Here is a 20,290-nt window from a genome sequence, read left to right as displayed (position 1 = left end):
GGGGAGGGGAAGTGCCTGGAAGCTGAGGAGGCTGCCCCATGTCAGTGGCTTTGTGGTGGTGGTATGACCTCGGCCAGGAGGCTTAGCGTGAAGGAGGCGGCATATGAGAGCTTTTAATGGAGGCTTCTGGAAGTCTTGAGGTGTTGACTGATCTCTTCATCCATCACTTAGTTTCTGGAGACAGCTGGGGAGCAGTGAAAGATGTGCTTATAGTTTCACCTACTTTATTTTTTGTTTTTTAAAATTATTTATTTACCCTCTGTGTTCCCCTCAAATCCCGAAGCAAAACCAAAGATGCAGATCACAAATGCCACTCGCAGAGGGCCCAGGCTAGTAAAGCAGATTGCCTGTCCTTTGAGTGAGCCAGTCCCTCCAGTGCTCTTGTCTCTCTGTGTCACCCTGCGTGGCAGTTCCTTACCACCTCCTTGCTCATACCCGAGCAACCAGAGCAAGTGTCTGGGCAGTGAGACACCCCGCCCCGGGCCTCGAGAATCTCTCTTTGCACCTACAGAGTCCTTGAAAGTAGAGGTGGGAGAAGACCTTCAGGGCCAGCTCAGCTGTCTGTCCTTCCCTCTGCTGCTCTGTACCAAATCAGGCACTTTTTTGGTGGCTGCTATTCAAGACACCAATTGCTTTTCGGAGACCGCCTGGCAGGTCTCTGATTTCAGGCACCCTCATCCGTACTGGTGGCCAAGAGTGTGCAAGAAGGGATCCATGGCTCTCCTGTTTGGTGGAAAACCTTGTACAAACTGCTGTCACTTCACAGTGGACTTGGCTCCTGCTGAGGATCCCCACTGTCCTAGGAGGCAGTTAACGTCACTTTTGAGCTTGGTGGGGATCACGGGGAGGAAAGCCCCCCACCTTGACCCATCCTATGCTTGGCTTGCAGACTGAGCAAGTCCTTGTTGCTCTCTGAAGACTCTGAGACTGGTGAGGGCATGAAGAAGAGGCACAAAGGGGCCCTCCCGGAGGAGGATGAGGATGTGGAGAGCGGCAGTGGCAAGATGAAAGGGAGGAACCAGAGCTGGGAAGAGCACGATGCAGCTCCCAGCTTCTCAAATGAGGTCAGTGCCCTCATGGGGAACATGGAGCCATGGGCCAAAAGCAGATCTCTTTCCTGCTTTGCTAGTGTTGGCTTGCACTGGATAACTCCTCCTGATCGTAGAGCGTCTGCTCTCAGTTCTCCTGGGTTTAGAAGCTCTTCATGAGAGGATTGTCTGTGCAGCGGAGGGGTGCTTGCTTATGGAGGTTGGACCTCTTTGATAGGCAGCAGAGGGGCAAGCGCCTTTGAGCCAGCCAGAGCATGGCACTGTTGCAGTAGCTCTGAATCCAGAGCAGTGCTCATCTTAGCCCTTTGCCTGCTGAGATATTGAAGGGGAATGGACTTCCCAAAGTGAGGGGAGAAAGGGAGTGCAACGTTGCTATTTTAAATGCAGGATTTTCTTCTTCTCCCGTTGAGGCAATGAGATACTTACTGGAGCTTTAAGCTGCTGATGAAATCCAAAATGCATACAGGCGAAGTACTGAGTTACAGCTCCTGTTATCTAGCTGTAGCACATGTAAAGTATATTTACTTTTTTCAAGAAGCAAGAAAATACTGAAAAGGATGTAACAGCGCTGGCTGTAATGCAGTGGTGCTGATGCTCTTGCTGAGAGGTATTTGGGGCTTTTTGGCATCCCAGCCTCTGGAGCTGGTTGATTATGTAGAAATCCGTATTTACTTGGCTGGGGTTTTGGGTAAAGAAGATTTTTAATCCTCGTGATTTAGAGAAAAGCTTGTAAAACCAACCCAAACATATCCTAAAAACCAGAAGGTGTTGAGAAGAGAGAACTCCAAAACGTGTTGTTCTATGAACATATTTCTTATGGAAGAAAATTCAGTTTTTCTAAGTTAATCTTGTGATTTTGCAGTGCTCGATAAGGGTAAAGCTGTGCTGTTGGCTGACATCTTCCTCCTCTTCCTCCCTAGCACCATGGTGGGTTATGGCAACTGGGGTTAAGACCATCATTTTGAGGCCTTATTAACTAGCGTGCATGAGCGACTGTTATGAGGGCTAGTAAAATCCCTCAGGTCTGCCATGGTATCTGCTCTGTATTCACCTCTATTTCTTCCTTTCACCTCGACAGTTAAAGCTCAAAAAGAAGAAGGTGCCATCGGATCAGGAGCAGCTGGCCAGCAAGCTTGACAAAGCCCTGTCACTCACCAAACAAGACAAGCTCAAATCCCCCTTCAAGTTTGCCGACAGCTCTGGGGGAAAGCCGAAAAGTAGTGGAAGTGGCAGCAGGTACCTCCTGCCCCACGAGGCTCTGCCAAGCAAGGAGGAGAAGAAGAGCCTGGCCAAGAACCTGGGCCTGTCACTGAAAACCACCAAGGAAGGTAAAAACAAAGTGGCTGCCAAAATGAAGAAGATGGAGGTGGGGTTAAAAGTCAAAAATCAGCTCAAGGTTTCCCATTCACCAGCAATATCTGAAGTTAGCAGCTACTCCTATAGTAAGTAACCCCTCATTTATTTCTTCTTACAGTGCAATCTGTTGTGGGGACTTGTGGCGGGGGTTTCGGGCCTCTTGGAAAGGGCCTTGGAGATGGGTCTGGTTTTGCTCATGAGTGAAAGGTGACCTCCTCCGTGACTAATCAGTGCTGCTGCATCTTTGAGGTCAGCATGAGTTGTGTGCCCAACTTGCTGTCCAAGAGATAGCCAATATCAGTGCATCTCTTCCTGGCCTGTACTGATCGTCAATGGGGGAAAAACGCTTTAAAAAAGAAGTTGACCCACGTTCTTGCTTTTGGTGGGAGTAGACACTCTCCTTCTACCTGTCAGATGAGTGCTCATAGCCTCTGTTTCAGGAGGTGGTTAACGGTTGACTTTTGAAGTCCTTGTTGAGTTGGGTAGGATTGGCTTTAGGATTATGCCATGGATTCAGCTGGAGAAGGCAAAGGCTGCCAAGGAGCGCTGATGTTCATGAGCATCCTCCTGCCCTTCAGTGTCGTGGCTTGGTTCCTGGCTGCCTGTGCTCAGCCTTCCCATCTGTCTCATCGGTGTTCGTCTCCACCCTGCCATCCTGTGTACTGGTTGCCATTTCTGAACCCAAAGTGTGCCTGAGGCAAAGGTTCCTGCAGCCGAGCAGAGCTAGGGACCTCTGTTAGAGAAGGAAAAATCTGAATTGCAGACAGTGTCGGGAAGACAGTAGAACCAGAGGTAGAAGAGACTTTAACGATCCAGGCAGACAATGGGGCAGAGGACATGTGAGGGACTTGGAGTTTATGGTCTGAGGCCTGGTTGTGTAATTGTCTTCGCTCACTTGCATATGCATCTTTTCCTTTGCTTGCAGCTATTTAAGTCCCGTGTTAAAACCCTTATGGGGTGTTTGTATGCATAACGAATCCATCTCTCAGTGCAGCACCGCTTTAGAAATTTCACAAATGGGGAAGATGATGAGCTAGTGATTCTCTAACAGAACAAGTGTTTGGCATGAAATTAGCCATTTACATGGCAAAATAGGAGCCATTGTGTCCACTGGACTTGAACACAGCCTTTGGTGCTGTACCAAACAGTTCTGTTCTTGAATGTGCTTCACTCCCAAGGACAGACACATGGCTTCTAAACTGGGAGCTTTGGAGCTAATGGGGAGAGGAGGCACAGGCTGTTGCTGAAGCTGAAAGCCTTGGCTTGTGGCAGAGGGAACTTTTGCAGTGTTCTTGCAGTTGGTACTGTGGTTTCATGAACAAAAACTCCCTCCTGGACCTAAGGGAGCTGCTCTCTGACCCCTTCCCTCTCCAGTGGGTCTCCAGGTGTAGGAATGTGCCCCTTCGCCATACGAATCTCAGCACAGGAGGATTTTTGTCACTGAGGAACCGACTCTGAAATGGCTCAGCTTTGGTGTGTGGTTTGGCAGCTGTGTGCAGGTTCAAGGAAAGGGCTTTAGCTTGTCATTTGGTCACTCAAGCGTGATGGATTTGGGGAGGCAGGTCAAGCATATGGCAGCACTTCCCATGACTGGTGGGCTGCTCTTGTGAAGGAGGAGAAGCGGGACTGGCGCCAAGTCCTTCTGCCTCCTAACCTCATGATTTTCTAGCTGAAGTCCTGAAAACCTTGGGCATAGATCCAGAGGGTGAGCTGAGCTTCCTTTTCCCACAGATTTTAACAGAAGTCAGATGCCCAAAATCATTTGCATACTTGGGCTTTGGGCCTTCTAAACTTGCTATCCCTCGTTCCTTCATCTCCACAACCAACGCAATGGAGGTGGGGAGCAATGCCCGACCTGGCCTGGTTGGAAGGGACCTTAAAGATCATCTAGTTCCAACCCCCCTGCCATTGGCATTTCCATGTCCTTTGTATTGCACACTGCAGAGCGTCTGGGGTGGCATGTTTAGAGTTAGACATTTGGTGTTAGACATGTTGCTCGCTAGGCTTGCTCCTGTTGGCCGCGTCGAAAACCCTCTGGGAGAGTTGGTTCATGTAGAAAAGGAGCTTTAGGTCAGAGTGTTGAACATAACCATGGTTAAGACTAATTCAGGTCGATGGGTCGATGGTTGGCATTGCTGCGCCTTTGGTGGACAACTTCATAGTGGAAATGTCTACCTCAGTTTTCCGCTCCTGAGCTAAAAACAACTCCTTAGAGAGGACAGGAGTCGTTTGGCGTAGGTGGAGAGTGTCTATTTCTGACTGAAAGAAGGAAATACGTATTTCTGTGTTTATATGGCTCCAGCTTGCTGAGCCCAAACTTGGAGGGACCTGGCAGGGGTGGAAAATGGCGGCACACGGCCCCTTCTGCAGCCACTTTCCTCTCCTTTACAGCCTCTTCACAAAGAAATGCACCAAAGCACCCCCCAAAAAGCCCCACGAAAAAGCCCCAAACGCCCGTTCTCTGATATAACGAACTTCCCACCCGCTTTGACCACAGATACGGACTCGGAGGAGGAGGAGGAAGGATCCCTGAGGGACGAGTGGCCGGCACAGCCCCCGTCCGCCCCCAAGCCGCGGCCGCCCGGTCTCTACAGCACGGTGGCCAGGAAGGGTGGCCGGGCGGCCGGTGGCCCCAAGGCGGCCCCCCGCAGCACGGCGGCCGGGCGGCCACTGAAGCCAAAGGCAGTGGCGGGCCGGAAGCAGCCCTTCTGCCTGCTGCTGCGGGAGGCTGAGGCGGGATCTTCCTTCAGCGACTCCTCGGAGGACTCGTTCGATCAAGGTTACTAGCTTATAGCAAACGCAACCCCACACGCACCCCTCCGCCATGGCTGTGTGGAAGCGGGTGGGCGGGGGGTGAGGGTGAGCGAGGGGCCTGGCGGGCGGGGGTCAGCCATTTTGATGGTCGGAGCCAGGGCGGCCATCTTTGTTCTTGGCAGCGTAGCCTGCTTTATCAGCCTGACGTTTATTTTTTATCCTTTTTGTACCTGTATCATTGTGATATTATTACTGACTGGCTCTTTTAGAGCTTTTATATCAGCTGGGTTTTAGTGTCCACCTCTCCCTGCTTTCCTGTTCCCTTCTTCCCTTCAGTTTTTCCCTCACTTTCTTCCTTGCTGCCACCACCACCATTATATTATTATTATTATTACTATTATTATTATTTTATTTTAGCATGAGTCTTGTAGAGGTTTGGAAGGAGCTTTTTTTTAAAATTATTTTCTTTTTTTCTTTTTTTCTTTTTTCCTTTTATCTTTTTCCTTTGTTTTTTTGTTTTGTTTTGTTTTGTTTTTTTTAATACCGGGATACTGTTGTGTGGCCGTGTGACTTGATGTTTGTACTGCGATTTGGTATACCAAGCTTTATTAAACATATCGAGTTCATTTTTAACTAAACCTGTGTACCTTGTCTCTCTTGCTGTGTCTCTTATCAGGCGATTAGGTTGCCGCTTCACTTCATCCTGCTCTGCATCCCCCTCCTGCTCCCACTCCCCATGAGTAGAACTGGAATTAACCTAGTCTGGGGTACTCTCTATTATTCAAATATCCCTGCTGCCTTTGTCCAGATAAAGCCTAGGCCTTTCCTCCCCCAACCCCTTTAATTTCCTTTTGTTTTGTTCACCCAGTTTTGTTTTCTTCTTTTTCAGTTTGTTTCCTCTGTTGATAGGCTCTCTCGAGGCAGGCAGATAAAACTTGGAGGCACTTGGTCCTTGTTGCTGCTGCAGGAGGGTGCTGAGTATAAGGTCCCCATTAGTTAACAGCCAGAAATTTTTCTTTTTCACTTTTAAAAATGTATACGGCAAGTTTTTGCATCTCTTTTTGGGTGGTAATTTTTTTCAGATGCCCAGACATAACCCACGGTGTTCAAGGATGTGGCAATCACTGCATTAAATTTGACTCTGCAGTTTCCCTCCCTCACCCTCACCCCAGTTTTTTTCTTGCAGCTTTTTTTTTTGTCAGCCTGTCATTAGTACTTCAGTGAGAAAGAGATTACTTGAGACTTTTCCTCCAGAGACACAAGGGGTTTCTGTTTTAGAGCATACTCATTAAATAATAATCATGGGGAAAGGTCATTTTAATGAGCCCTCAGCTCCCAAAAGAAAGTAGCTCGTCTGGGCTCAATGCTAAGCAAGAGCATCCCCAGTTGTTATCATCTAAGTTATATGGCAGATCTGGATGTAGCACAGCAAAAGCCTTTAGTATTTCAGGCTGCTCAGGCAGCTGTTAATTGAAAATGGGGTAGTTTTACTTTTGTTTTGTTTTTTCTTCATTTTTTGATGTTAAGTTCCTCCATGCACCTGTTTGGTTTTTCTTCCCTCTAAACCCAACCTCCAAAGAAAGATAATTCAAGCTAAAATAAAAATTATCAAATGCAGCAGAAAGATACAGAATGCTGATTTGGTTTGATGTGGCTCTGGGCTGGACTCACCAAAGCATTTCAAAGAAAACCCAAAACAGAGGAATGTATGTTTAAAAAAAATTTTTTTAAAAAATTTATTCTTTAGAGAACCCAAAAAGTTCTGGGGATAGTGGATTTTATGTGAGGATGAGAGTGCCACATTTCCATGAAGAGTCTGCGTTAACTTCCATTCTTCCCTTCCCTGTTCCTTCCTGCATCTTTTCTTTATTTTGCTGCTGTTGGAAATTTTGAGGATATCAATACCTTTTAGGTGCCAAGTTCTTGAGGGGTTTTTGGGTTTGCTTTTTGGTTTTGCTCCAGGTAAGCAGATAGGTAACTTGTCCCTAATTGGCTTTGTCTATTTTTCAAGTAACCTGTCTGCTTTAAGAAAAAAAAAAAATCTCAGTTTTATGGGATAAAGTCTGGGGAGGGCAGAGGATATGGGAGGAGGTTGGGGAATCTGGAACAAATGGGGAAATGCATTGTAAATCCCTCTGGGGTGTCATTTAATGGTGGGGAAACCAAAGATGCAAAACCCCCTGGTGTGGGAGGTGGGCATGGAGGGGGAGGCGGGGAGGGATTATTGGTTAAAGTTTTGGGTTTGTTTTTTCTGCAAATAATTTTTTTTTTGGTTGTTTTTTCTCAGAAGCATTACTTGAAGGGATATTTGGGTAATAGGGTTTCTAATGGCTTTCCCTGATACTAAACCGATTAATAACCTCAGCTTTTCTAGAAGTGCTCACTTTCTCCTTGCAGCTGCTTGACCAACCCTTTCACCCCTGCCCCTATCCATGATGCTTTGAATGTCTGTGTCGGTCTCTTGCATTTGCTCTCACGCTGCACTAAAGAAGCAAAGTGGTTGGCTGGTTGTAGGGCAGACACTTCTCAGCGAGGGTCACTAGCCATGAACCCGAACCTTGACCATTGTTATGTAGGTAGGCAAAATAACTTTTCTTTATGTCATCTGTCAGCCTCAGATGTTTCGATGTTGCCTCCATGAATAATGACACGTAGCTCTTTGCATTCTCTTGGTTATTTTAATTTTGAAGATGATTGCTGTCCACTTTTGACTTTTCTCTGTCCATGAAGAGTCTTGCATGGAAGGTTTGCTTGTGTGTATGTGTTTGAGGACTCCAGAAATGCTTTACTGTTTGCAGACCTCCTTTTGGAGAACCCCGTAACCCAGCAAAGGGAAGGATTTGCAGATGGGTCCAAGATGAGAAGCCATGGCGCTGCCTGCAAAGGCTCTGCCACTGTCCTTAAAGGTTTCTGGGCCACAACGCAGATTGTCCTAATATCAGGGTAGTTGCCTGGCCACAGCCCTGCCAGTATCTATCTCAGGGGTTAGGAGCAGCTGCAGGAAGACCTGTTTTCATCTGATTTGAGATAGAAGAGGTGGGGACATGCTGCTTTCTTACAGACCAAACACCACGTTGCCATTCTGATAATGGGCAAAGCTTATGGTTTTTTGTCCAGTGACCTTGGAGAGGAGATTGCTAATGTGTGCTAAAGTCACATGGGACTTCTGAAAACCATCAGGATAGGTAATACCTTGAGCTTTTTGAGGCCAAAGACCCATATTTTCTCCTCCTCCATACTCTGTTTTCCTTAAGAAATTAGTACCTTCTTCCCTGCTCTTCTTTCCCTGACTTGGAGGATGATTTTACACCAATGAAAAAAAAAAAAAAGGGATAACCAGTGCCCTACACAGTCATTCCCATGTGATAGTTGTAATATTTTTAATTTTTTATAAGTACTTCTGGAGTCAGCAGCACAGCACATATGGGGGGAAAACAAAAAATCTTCCAATGATGAGAATTGGCTTGTTTTGAAAAAAAAAAAAAAAAAAGGTACAATCTTAAATTGGACATTCAAAAATCAGTAACCTCCAGAATTTGGACAGATCACACAAATCAGATGTCAATGACCCAGTAGCTGTCTAAAGTCTGCCTGTACTTAGCCTACTTTGTATGCTGTAGGCCTGCTTGGTGTTATGAGGAAATCATGCTATTTTTTTTACAATGTGAAATGACTCTTTTAAGTGTGTTTTTTTACTCCCCTCTTCCCAAGCCTTTCCTTTCCACACCCCCCTCAATCCTTCTTGTTACATCAGTCTTTAAAAACCAAATTGCTTAACCAATTTCTGTTCATCATTAACAAATCTTCATTTATTGCTCTCCTACAGTAAAATACCACGGAAGCTTAGCTGTTAAAAGCAATGAGAAAATTTAGTATTTTTAATTAGGTTTGGTTTTTCATTTAGCGCAGGTAAAAAATTTTAGGAAAAAAAAAAAATCTTCTTTTGCTCCAGTTTATCTGCCATCAGTAGCATTTAAATATGAATTTATTGTTTGTTTTGGCTGTAGAATTGTATGTACGCGTGTGGTTGTGTGTGTGGGTATATACACACATATACATGCTTTAAAAATGTCAGTTAGAAAATATATTCTTCACTTTGAATATTTTTTCCCTTACCCATGCTCAGTGTTAACAGAATTACCATTGAAGGAAGAAATTATTTTTTAAAATGTGTTTTTCCCCCTTATTAACTAAAAATCACCTTTTCAGGAGAAGAAATTGAGGCTTCAGTTGTGTAAAGGCATCTGTGCATACTTCATTTTAAGCCTACGCATAATTTGGGTACAGTAGGAGTAAAACTCCTGCTTCACATTAACTACAGGCATCATGAGTCTCTTGAAGGAGCTGTGCAGATGGCTCCAGAGCACCAGCAGCTTAATTGCCCGTATGACCATAAATTTGGGGACTTACTTTAGAAGCCTGTGGGTTTGGAGCAGAGCCCCAAATGTGTTCTTTTTGATTCATTTGTTAGTTTTTGTCCCTTGGAAAATCAGGAGGAAGAGGAGCAGGGGTTGTGCTGTGCGTGTAGATTGGAGTTAGCAATATGTGCCCTCGCCACGAGAGGTGGAGGAGGATAGATCTGTGCTGTGAATGTGTTAAAATGTGCTTATTTTCAGGCTGAAAATTGTATCTCATGCGGATAAAAATATAAGTGTTTTGGTAAAAATGCTGACAAGAGACTATCTCCAGTTGTCCTTCCATAGTGTGACACCGTATATTTGAGAGAGGTTAGAATAACTGCCAGGTACTTTATTGTATCTTACGTTTTCTGTAGCGTGAATAACAGCCGCTTTCATCCTGGCTTTTAAATCTGTTTTACCTCGATGCACGTGAAATACCGGAGCTGCTGGGCACCCTGATGCCCTCGCACGTGCAGAGTTCTTACGTGCCGAAGGAGCGGTGCTGCCTGTGCCCGGCACAGCCCCTGGGCAGTGCTGAGCCAAGGGTGCTGCAGGGAAATCGCGTGGGACAGGTCATGGAGGGATTTTCCTGCAAATTTTCCCCTTTTTTTTGCCAGTTTTCCTCCCCAGCTTCTCAGCGAGCCACTCTTGGCTCGACCGACTCTCTGGGTCTGGCATGAGGGGCTGTACAGGTTGATTTTTTTTCAATTTTTGTCTGTTTTTGCTGAGAATTGCTGCATTTTGGAGCCAAATGGGATGTGTGGAGAGGGTCTCAGCACCCCGTGGTGTGTCATTGAACTCAGGCACGGTTTTGCTGCTTTTCAGGCAGGTGGTTTCCACGTCTCAGAATAGCCGAGTTCATCTGGATTTGTTTTCTTTTTGGCAAAACGTGGTAGAAAAACAACAGTTGTGCCCCCTTTTCTGGTAGGGGAAAGAATATGATCCTAATTTGCTGCGGATTGGTTTTTTTTGCATGTGGTTTTAATGCAAGGAGTGAGCAGGGCTGTGGATTTCTTGGTATTTACTGCAGGGCTGTAGGTTTGGTAGCATTTTTATATCACAAGGAACCAGCCTGAGCAACTGAAATGGGGAAGGGATTTTTATGCAGTTAAAAATTAGTATTCTGTGACTATCTGATGTATGCTGTGGAGATAAGCTCTCCTTGTTAAAAAAAAAATATAGCTGGCTGTTACTTCAGTTGACAAAATGCAAGGATGAGAACACTGTTTTCTGATATTCCTGTTGTTCCTAATGTCATGGAAAAATAATCCGAAGTGGAAAAATAACATTTGTGCTGTTGTATTATTTTTTTTTTTTTGGAACAGCCAAGTGTCGAGGACGTTTTTCTCTATCCCAGAGGTCATACGTGAAGAGAAAAGGATTTTCCTGTTCATTCCAGCTCATTTTGAAGGGATCTGGTTTCTCATTTGGCTGGCTTTCAGAGGCAGGGATAGCGGCTGGCGGGGAGCTGGCCGGTGGGCTCAGGGGGGAGAGCAGGGCTCCTGCTAGTGGTGGAGATTTTTCAGCAACCTTGATGATCCTACTTAAGCCCTCAATTTCAAGAGAAATTAAATATCTTTTCGAGACCCACTTTTTGCACTTATATATATATTTATAGGTACATGTGCTCATATATGTGTGTGTATATGTATGTGTGTGGTATATGTGCATTTGTGTAGTGACTCTCGCTCCTCACCAGCACTACCTGACTGAGATGCTGTTAAAATTAATTGCCTTTGAGCTGATGACAGACTCTTGGGAAGCGCTGTAGGAAGGGAGAGGTGCCACTCTCAGAGCATCTACCCCCAAAATACCTGCTGTATCTACACCGTAAAGGAAAACCCCAGCCCACTGCTCTCTGCGGGTGTCAGCCGACGCAGGCAGTGAGGTTGATTTCTTTGCCAGGATTAGATTTGGGCTGGGGGCAGCTCTTCCTGCCTGTGCTGAGCTGGGCTTTCCTCAGCTAGCCTGAGCTGTAGGGAGGGAAATGAAATGAAAGGCACGGAGAGTTTTGAGGCAGTGTCTTTAAACGCTCCTCCTTGTCTCCAACACTACCTACACTTTCCCCCCTTATGCATTCCAAATCCATTGCTTTCAAATTATTATTTCCCTCCCCACCTTTGCATTTTTGCCTCCTGCCCCTTCTCCTCTCTGTGTCCTCCTTGCCTCCTACCTCGGCACAGGCTGATCTCTGGTATTCCCCTTCCATGCTGATCTCTGATTCTGATTACGCTAATGGATTTCATTGTGGAGGAAGAGGTGGTGGGTGGGAGGGGAATCCCACAGCTCCGAGGTTGGGATTTTCAAATGAATTAAGCTTTTAATTCCTCCTGAAAGCTGCAGGGAAGGGGTGCGTGGCATCCTTTTCAAATCTCTGCCAACACCCTGCTCTTCCCTCCCTCGCCTTGAACGGGTCCTCTTTGCCGTACCCTATATTGCTGTGTCCTTCAAGGGTGGTGGTAGGCAGGGTGATACCGGCTGTATGGCTACAGAGACACATGTGTGTCTGTGGCCAACATCTTCTGGCTCAGCTCATGAGTGGCTCAGTGCTACTTAGGTGAGCACAGAGCAGCAGGAGAGTTATCTGTTTGGGGTGGAAATGTGGCTGATGCACAACTCCATGAGATTTGTAATGGGCTCCTTCTTTTCTGCGTGCTAGATTCTAGCTCAGAGGAGGAGGAAGAGGAGGACGAAGAGGAAGAGGAGGAAGTAGAGGACTATGGGACGGACGGCACTGACAGGCTTTCATCACCTGCCCTTGACGAGAGCGGCCTGGGTCTTCTAGCGAGGTTTGCGGCCAGCGCAATGCCCAGCCCCATCGTTCCCCCTCCGCTTTCCATCATCCAGCTGGAGGCCAAGCAGAAGGCGAAGAAGAAGGAGGAGCGGCAGAGCCTGATGGGTGAGTTGCATGGTTAGGGTTGGTGCCATGGGGGCAAGGTGGAAGGTTCAGGAGGTCCCAGCTGTGCTGCAAGAGAGCAGATTGTTATCCAGGCACTGTCTTGCTCCTTCCTTGCTGTTGGCTGCTTGGTCCTGATGCTGAAGGCAGGGGGAATCACCTGGCAAGAAAACAAGAACCGGGCACAGATATGGCAGGTTTAGCAGCTGCAGCCGTGGCTTCGCTAGGAGCGGCTGCCTGTGGCTTTCTCAAAGTTTCCTCTTTCCCTACCTGGCAAATCCTTAACAGCCGTGCTGCAGAGGCAAGCGATGGGGTACTGTGTGCCCTTGGACAGGGTGCTGAAGGCAATGAAATGCTGTTACATTTTAGGGAAGGAAGCATGTGCTAAATGCAGCTGATCTTAGATACCCAAGAGAGGCAGAGAGGCAGAGACACCCAAACAGAAGAAAAACCCCTTCAATCAGCCCATCCCATCAGCTTCCTCACAGAAGCCGGCCAGCGAGGCTTGAAACAAGCATTCCTTCCTCTGCTCATGTGTTTGCAATGCCAGACCCTGTATTTCTGTCCCCATCTCTGTCTCAGTTTCATTGTATTGCATGTAATTGGAGTTTCATTTCTTCCCCTCCCCATGCCCTGCTGCACAAGTGCCCACTGGTGACATCGTTCCCGGTCAGACAGATCTATGTGGGCTCCATTTATAAATTCTCTATTAATATTTATTAAGTGATAATGGGATTTATAGCATGCTTCAGAATGGAAAATGATGTCTTCCTTGGGAGTCTGGCTTGTTTTAGCACTGTTTCCATGCTATATTAGGCTTTGCCAACTTGTTCCAACAGCCTCTGTTAAGAATTTATCGTCTTGTAACCCACCCTCCTTCAAACTGGAAGCATCTAGAAATTGCCTCGTGCGGCAGTGAGAGAGGAGAAGGAGTGCTGTAATTTCCAATGGGTTTTTTCATTTTGAGCCTTGCCAGCTTTGATTTTGACAGGCTTGCTCTTTTCCTGCTCGTGCTGGGGCTGTCTCAGGGGAAGAGGTTTGGGTAGAAGATGAGAGCAGGTTCCTGCAGACTGAATTTACCCGTGAAAGTGAGCGTGTTTGAGAGAGAAAGACTGAGAGAAGATGCTCTCCATGCTTGTGCCTCGTATGTTTTCGTTTACCCATGTGAATGTTGTTCGGTCCTGTATGTCCTTTCTCAAGGGTCTTCTGCAAGCAGTGGTTATCACAGCAGGGGCCAGTCACTGTTGGGCTTGAGAAGAGATTCTGCCAAGCGAGGCGTGATTTCAGACCTTTTTGGTCTGACGGCAGAGTCGTGCAGGTGTGTGTGCAGAGAGGGCAGATCCACAGCAGGGTGGAGGAGGATACAAGAGAGACCTTTGGCTGATGCTCTTTTTTGGAGAGGGAGACCCAGGTTCTACTGACGTTTCCACACATCTTCAGAGGTTGTGTGCCATCCCATGAGGTCCAGCGCCCTGGGAAAGAACTGGATTTGGAAAATCTGGGCTCAGTCTCTTGTTCCAGCATAGACTTACTGCATGACTTTGGGCAAGTTTCTTCCTGGCTGCTTGTATCCCTCTGATGGCGCAGTGCCTGTGCAGCCACGGTGCTTTGCCTCCCTCCTGCCCCTGTTGCTGCATGTGTAGGTCCTGCCTCAGTTTCCCTTCTGCCTCTGGAAATGTGTGATCTTGCTTTCCTTTATCAGGTTCTGGGGAGGGAAACACACTGAAGGTGGTGAATGTCTTGGTGTTATTACAATATCTCAGGCCTCTGGATACTGCTGTGCCCATGATGCTGAGCAGAGGCCAATGTGAGGGGATTTCCATTTGCCACAGACAAAAGATCATTTACCTCTCTTGACTTGAAGGTGATTACCTGAGCCAGTAAAAAGATCGGTGGTGTCTGTTGGCCAATGGGGAAAAATAAACTTGAAATAGGGGTTTATTCAATTCGTTAAAGAGAATGTTCTCCTGAAACGAAGGTGAGATCAGAGAGGACTTGTGCTGGGAGGGGAGGAAGGCTCAGCTTTGTGGGGTTTGTGCTTTACTTCAGCCAAGCAACTCCGTTCTGTAGAGGGGCGAATGTCAGAGTATCTTTTCTCTTCAGAGGTTCTCTGCAGGGTTTTGGTTGTGGGAGAAGGGAGAAAATGGAGGCAGGGAGCACACTGAACCACACTGCCCGAATGGGTGGGCTCTGGTTTGGGGCAGGGAAGACTTATTTTCAGGGAAGTCAGTGTTTTATGGGGTGGAAATGCAGATCTGAGGGATGTGGGCATTCGAAAGGGGAACAAGCAAGGGCTCTGTAGAACAGGCGCAGCATCTCCCGTGGAGCCTAAAAGCTTCCAGCAGGATATGGCCCCTCTTGGCTCAGCCAGGGCTTTGACTGATGGTTAAATCTTTTGCACCTAGGGACAGAGTTTGAATACACCGACTCGGAGAGTGAGATCAAGATCAGGAAGAAGTCACCCTCGGGGTTGCTGCGGGGAAAGAAGGGGCCACTGGAGGCAAGCAGCATCCCGCCAAGCCAGGCCCCTGGCAACCTGGACTCTGGATCTGGGAGCACTGACAAGGCCAAGCTTGGGTCTGAGAAAGGCCGCAAGCTAAAGAAATTCAAGTCCCCCAAGGACTTGAGCTTTGAGTTTGGGCTGGAGGCCAGCGATGATGACCTGTGGAACCGGCGCCGGAGCGAGCGGATCTTCCTCCACGACGCCACGACATCCTCGGCCATGCTGACCCCCGCGGCGCCTGCCAGCTCCACTCCTGTCTCCAAGCCTGGGCGCTGTGGCAAGGGGGCACCCATGAGCCCCAAAAAGGAGGGCAGCAAGGGGAAGGAGAGGAAGGAGCTAAGCAAGGTGAGGAACATGCAGGCAGGATTGGTGTGGCACCCTTGGGAGCTGAGGGTGAGGGGAGGGCAATTAACTTCACTGGGGGAGAGGAGAGTTGAGTCCTGTCTCAGCGGTTGCCCCAGTGCTGTTTTGGCTGCCCCTTGTCCCCCCTGCCACCCCCACGTACACCCGGAGGAGCTGTCAGGCTTGAATCTGACTTGCAGGGAGGAAAAGCTTGTTGTGTTTGAACAGGGCAGGTTATTTGTGTCACCCTCCAGTCCTGCTTGGATTGGCCAGAGTGGACAATCCTGCATTAAAACATCTGTGAAATCTCTCACCCGCTCTCTGCACAACCTTATCCACTTCCTGAGCTGTGGCCCCCACGCTGGCCTTTAAGGCTGTTCACCTTTTATATGGTGTCTTCTGAGGGCTGTTCCTGGCTGGTGGTGGCAGTGATCTCTGAGTTGCCAGCTCTTCATCTTGGCTGAAAGCTCAGCTCCCCCCATCTCCAGTTTAGTTCATGGCAGCGTTACGGAGGAGCAGTGATTGTGGGGAGAGTTAGACAAGTTAGTTGTGACATGAGGCCAGCTGGGATCTTCTTGGAGCTCTCTGGGGGAAGGTTTGATGGGCAGGAATTGCTTTCCAGGGTAATGAAAAGCTCTTCCCAAAACGTGTGGAGCCTGAAAGCAGAGCTGGGAGATGTAGGATGTGCTGGAGTCAGTGAACTAACTGCTGGATGTCATCCTAGCTGCGCACAGCCTGCTTTGCTCTACCTTTCCTCTCTCTGGGCCCAGATCTTTACCAATCCTCTCTTTACTGATGGGAGTGTTTTCTTTTCATTTATAGCAGCGGAAGAAGGGTAAAGAAACACCCTGCTGCTCCTCCTCCTCGTCCATGTCTCCTCCTGGCATCCCTAGCTCCCCGTCTGATGTTCATGTCAGCCTGGCGAATGCCCTGGGCTCCACCAAGAAGAGCAAAGCCAAGGTGAAAGCCAAGGAGGTGAAAAAAGAGGTGAGGGACTGGTTCTAGTCTGGGTGGACTGGAGGGTGGCTGGCAGAGCCCTGCTCTTTTCCTTCACTGTTGCAGTGTGAGGGAGGGAAAATATAGATGCAGGTTTTGCTGAGTGTGTTACAGGCAAAATGCTGGTTTGAGAAGCCTAAAATCCAAGGAAGACTATCAGGTAGTACCTGCTGCTACCATCTGGCGTTCGTTTGCCTTCATCCCCCAAATTAATGAGCAGGCAGGATTTTCTCTAAGGCTGCCACGGGGTGGAGGGAGAGCCTTCATGGATAGCAAGGACCAGGGAGATGGTGATGGAGTTGCCCAGCTCAGCACTGGGTGAGCCAGGTCACAATTGTTTTCTGCTCCATTGCTGTAGCCTGTCTTCTCTCTTAACACACATTACTGCATCTTTGCACGTGATTTCTGAGAGTAATGCTTATGGTCTGTGTGTAACAGCAAGAAACGGATCGTGGGGCTTTGAGAAGAAGTAGGAAGAGTGCCTGCTGCCTGTTCAGTGAAGACAGGGACTCAGGAGCACTGTGCAGAGCGATGGTGAATGCAGAGCAGAGCTACAGCTGTCTGCTCCGCAGCATCTCTCCTAACCTCCAGGAGTGAGATGTGACCAGGGTGTGTGAAATAGCTTTTGGTCAGCTGTCAGTGATGACTGGGAATAAACCCAGAAAAACAAAGGTCTTTGTTCAACCAAAAAGCAAGTCTGGGCACAGCCTCTTTGTGTGATTAACATTGCTGTGGATGGAGACAAGTTTGTCCCAGTATCCTCAGGTTATTTGTTGCTGGAGGGAAGTGAGATGGGACCAGACTGTTGCCTGTTGTCATCCAGCTGACGTGCTGCTTGCTCTCCTGCAGAACCGAGGGAAAGGAGGAGCTGTCAGCAAGCTCATGGAGAGCATGGCAGCAGAGGAGGATTTTGAACCCAACCAAGACAGCAGCTTCTCGGAGGATGAGAACATCCCACTGAGCATGCTGGTCGAGCGACCGTCCACACCAGGTGAGGGCAGAAGGGGCCGGGGGGCTAATTGTACAGGTGGAAGAGCTGGGCAGGTTTCCCAGGGCCGCTCAGAGCAGGACTGTGCCGCTTTCACATGTTCTTCATCCAAAGCCACGAGTCCTTGGGGTGAAGATACCACGTTTCCAGTCAATTTGGCTTGCCAAAAGCAAGCCTTATCAGAGTGGCTGACTGTGCCATCTACATGAAGCCCAGTCTCTGAGCTGCCTTATTTTCATTTACTGGTATGTTATTATTACCAAGATGGGGGACTTTTTACTATTACCAAGACAAAAAATTTTCCTCTGCCAGGAGCTAGCCAGAGAGAGCAAGCCCTTCCTACAAAGGGCTTACTGGCCTTTTCCTAGGGGAGGGTGATGCTGGGAGTATGAGGTTTGCTTCTCCCCTTGCTGTTGCTTTGTCATGTGTGGTGCTTTCTAATCCCCATCTTGCTCCAACACCTCACAGCTCCCCGCTCTTGCATAATTGACAAGGATGAGCTGAAAGATGGTCTGCGTGTCCTCATCCCCATGGATGACAAGCTGCTCTATGCCGGGCATGTCAAGACAGTGCATTCACCAGACATGTGAGTTGCGGGGCTGCTACATCCACCCGGGCTCTGCCGGTGAATGCGGACTGATGTAGGGATCGATTTGGGGGTTGTGTAGAGCTGGCTGGAGAGAGACTGACGGAATCTGGAAGGGAGGGAAGGACACTTCACTCCGGTTTATCAGCGCTGAGGAAGGTCCAATTACCTCTCATTAAATGCTGTCAAATAAACTGGTGGTAGGGCTCAGAGGGAGGTGTTAGCTGATGGGGGTGATGTCTTCCATGGGCTGTGTCCGACTGGGCCTTTGTGTTACAGATACCGTGTGGTGGTGGAAGGTGAGAGGGGAAACCGTCCCCACATTTACTGCCTGGAGCAGCTCTTGCAGGAAGCGGTATGTGAGGCCAAAGGGTGCCTGTCCTTGGTGTCTGAGCCTTGTTTTGGGGTGGAGGAGGCTAGCTGAAAGCTTCCTCCTCCCCCAGCTGGTGCTGCAGGGGTGCCATGGTCCTACCTCCATGGCCAGTCTGGACAGAGCTCCCCTTGGTGTGGGTTGCTGCCCCATGGCTGAGCTCCCCCCCTAGCAGTGGGCACTAGGCCTGTACGCCATCAGGGACAGTCCTTCACACTGCCCTGTGAGCAGACACGAGGCCATTTCCCAGCCTTCTCTAGAGCTGCTTTGCTACATGCCAGCTGTGGTGGGATGGTCTGTGCTGGTGCCAAGAACGTCAGTAATTGCCTTCCTCTTGCCCCGAGCAGATCATCGATGTGAAACCACCTTCAGTGCGATTCCTGCCTGAGGGCACGAGGATTGCAGCCTACTGGAGCCAGCAGTACCGCTGCCTCTACCCAGGGACAGTTGTCCGAGGTAAGGCCGCCCTGGCTGCTCTGCGCTGTGAACCAGCAATGTCTCAGTCCTGTGTGTCCTGAGGGATGTCAGGCTTGTCTGGGCAAGCCCTGAGGTCTGCTGTGAGTGTCCTGGAGGTCAGGGCCAGGCCCATTCCTCTCCTCCAGGTCATGTCCAGCTCAGTCGTGATGCTGGTTTAGTAACATCCTGTTGGTCCAGGAGATGTGCTCTCATAGGAAGAAGTCTGAGCAATTTAGGAGCTTAAAATATCGGCGAAATTCAACACACTTCAAAAACTCAGAATTAACTCCAGGCACCAAAGATTTCTGAGGTTGCAGAGGTTTCTAAATCACCTGCACACTCACAGCTTTGCCTCTGACACATCAGCTTCCCCATCTGGTCCCATAAAACGCCAGTGAAGAGCCCTGGACAATTGGCTGGTCTTTCTTTTGGGCTCTTGGTTACACTACGTGTGTATAAGGGAAGAATTATGAGTTACAGGCCAGTGATGCTGATGGAAGAAGGGGGGGTGGGAACGCAGTTTATTTCTCTTGGAGAGAAGGTGAAAAGCAACAGCTTGTGATTGCTGAGAGCAGTTACAAAATGCAGGGCAAAACAAACAGATACTGCGGTGAAAACAGAAAAGTGAGTTTCTTCAAGAATAGAGAGAAAGAGGGGAAAGAGGTGGGAAGTCAAACTGAAATGGTTGTTATGTTCTGGAGCAGTGCTGTTGACTGGGGAATTTTACACTGGGTGGGCTGGTTTAGTATTATCAGGGACTTTCCATTGGAGAGGGAGCCTTCTGTGTCCTCCCTGCACAGCTTAGGAAGGGTGGGGATGGGATGCTTTGCCACTGGTGCAGGATCCCTGTCTTCCCCCATGTCCCCGCTTCCCTGACAAGGGGTTTGTACTCTGATGTTTGTCCCTAATCCCATCTTCTGCTCCCCAACCCACAGGAGCCCTGGATCTGGAGGAAGATGGTGATCTCATCACAGTAGAGTTTGATGACGGGGACACGGGACGTATCCCACTGTCTCACATTCGGCTTCTCCCACCTGACTACAAGATCCAGTGTGAGTCTTGCTGTTCAGTTTTTTGATGACACTTCCTACTATGAAACGTAGGGAGTTTCAGGCCACCTGCCTCTGCGATTTTGGGCTCAGTGCACAGACTTTCTGTCACAAAGATTGCACCATCAATTGTGGACATGCAGAGCTGGGGTGGGATATAACCCACAGGGAAAAGGCCCAGTCCCTGTTGCAGCATTGGTAGGGATATGTTCCCTGTATCACATCTCTGGTTTATGTGTTGTTTGGACTGCATCTGACCATCTTTTTGACCTCTTCCAGGTGCTGAGCCTTCCCCAGCCCTTTTGGTGCCCAGCACCAAGCGCCGTAGCCGTAAATCCAGCAAAGACACTGGAGAAGGAAAAGAGGGAGCTCCACTGGGGTCAGAAGAGCCCGTGTCAAAGGGCAAAGGGCGAGGGAGAAAGCCAAGCGTCAAGGCGAAAGCTGGTAGGTTGTCACCACTGCCAGACCTGGAGCTGAGAGAGTCCTTGCACAGTTCCCCACCACTCTCCCCAAGTTAGAGCTGTTGCTTGGGGCAAGATTTGGAG

The 20,290-nt window shown here is 48.6% G+C and overlaps 1 protein-coding gene across 5 annotated transcripts in view; it reads left to right on the top strand.

The window, feature by feature from the left end:
* Positions 1-20,290, top strand: part of TNRC18 (trinucleotide repeat containing 18) — a 56,132-nt gene that overhangs the window by 30,454 nt on the left and 5,388 nt on the right. For 3 of the 5 annotated variants that reach the window (XM_068423502.1, XM_068423505.1, XM_068423501.1), the window contains 12 exons: positions 890-1,064; positions 2,128-2,491; positions 4,903-5,184; positions 12,219-12,458; positions 14,861-15,303; positions 16,123-16,287; positions 17,146-17,287; positions 17,753-17,870; positions 18,150-18,225; positions 18,588-18,696; positions 19,632-19,748; positions 20,025-20,189. In XM_068423502.1, coding sequence (XP_068279603.1) covers positions 890-1,064; positions 2,128-2,491; positions 4,903-5,184; positions 12,219-12,458; positions 14,861-15,303; positions 16,123-16,287; positions 17,146-17,287; positions 17,753-17,870; positions 18,150-18,225; positions 18,588-18,696; positions 19,632-19,748; positions 20,025-20,189 — 2,396 coding nt within the window. The remainder of the gene's footprint in view (positions 1-889; positions 1,065-2,127; positions 2,492-4,902; positions 5,185-12,218; positions 12,459-14,860; positions 15,304-16,122; positions 16,288-17,145; positions 17,288-17,752; positions 17,871-18,149; positions 18,226-18,587; positions 18,697-19,631; positions 19,749-20,024; positions 20,190-20,290) is intronic. The other 2 variants (XM_068423504.1, XM_068423506.1) reach the window with 2 other exon arrangements.

This window comes from Nyctibius grandis, chromosome Z (genome assembly GCF_013368605.1).
Source record: "Nyctibius grandis isolate bNycGra1 chromosome Z, bNycGra1.pri, whole genome shotgun sequence".
NCBI lineage: Eukaryota > Metazoa > Chordata > Aves > Nyctibiiformes > Nyctibiidae > Nyctibius > Nyctibius grandis.
The sequence above is the reverse complement of the archived record's forward strand: the minus strand, read 5'-3'. Positions and strand labels throughout refer to the sequence as shown.